Source organism: Gavialis gangeticus, unplaced genomic scaffold (assembly GCF_001723915.1).
Source record: "Gavialis gangeticus isolate Ggan-Ray unplaced genomic scaffold, GavGan_comp1, whole genome shotgun sequence".
Lineage (NCBI taxonomy): Eukaryota > Metazoa > Chordata > Crocodylia > Gavialidae > Gavialis > Gavialis gangeticus.
Window position 1 is genome coordinate 12,328,345 of NW_017729000.1, and position 842 is coordinate 12,329,186.

General features: G+C 67.2%; 1 protein-coding gene across 1 annotated transcript in view; it reads left to right on the plus strand.

Annotated features, from left to right (window-relative positions):
• Positions 1-696: 696 nt before the first annotated feature.
• The window catches only part of PPP2CA (protein phosphatase 2 catalytic subunit alpha), a 35,910-nt gene continuing 35,764 nt past the window's right edge, over positions 697-842 (plus strand). The window contains exon 1 of the mRNA XM_019506291.1: positions 697-842. Coding sequence (XP_019361836.1) covers positions 827-842 — 16 coding nt within the window. The 5' untranslated portion in view covers positions 697-826.

Below are 842 nucleotides of genomic sequence, written 5' to 3' on the forward strand. Positions count from 1 at the left end.
CACTTAGACTTATGCTCTCAGTGCAAGTGTGGGGGGTGCCTCCCTGGATGGACCTCCAGATGCAATAAGGAGCACTCCACCTCCTGCCTGCAAGCTGGGGGGCTGCAGAAGGGGTCAAGAAGCTTGGTGGTGGGGGTCAATAGTGCCATCCCTCCTGCTGCCAAAATCCCGAGCGGGTGGAAGCCAGGCCGTGGCTATGCCCCCTGCACAGCTGGGTTAGGGGTCAAGCTATGATCCCTCCCCCAGCCACATGCAGGTCTGGACCCCTCCCCAGGTTTGCCACCTTCCCTGGGTGTGGCTGAGCCACACCTCCTCCCCTCTCCTGTCCCGCCGGGCTCCTTGCACCGTGGAGTTGGATGGACAGATTCTATGCCCCCTCCCATGTGGGACCAAACCAAGCCCCCTTGCCCCACACAGCTGGATCCGATATCTTCCCTCTCTCTTCGCTACTTCAGGCGCGTGGGGGTGAGAAGGCGTCCTACCTGGGCAGGGCCTCCAGGGCCTCGCGCTGCTACCCACCCCCACCACGCAACCCCAAGGCGCATGCGCCACCTCACCGGCGGTACTGCACACGCGCGGCTGCTCCCAGCCGCTTCCCCTCCTGAGGCCTCTAAGTGCGCAGGCGCGGGGCGGCCCCCTGGGGGCGCATGCGCCGTGTCCCCTCCCCTTTCCGGAGTGCCCCCTCCGAGGGTGACGTCAGGGCGGCGGCCATTACACGGAGGGCAGCGGACGAGCCGCGTCCCGCCGCCACCCGCTGCGTGTGCGCGTCCCGCGGGCTGCGGCCGCCAGCGCTGCGTGCAGCCGAGCCGGTGTGGAGGCGGGAGTCATGGAGGAGAAGGTTT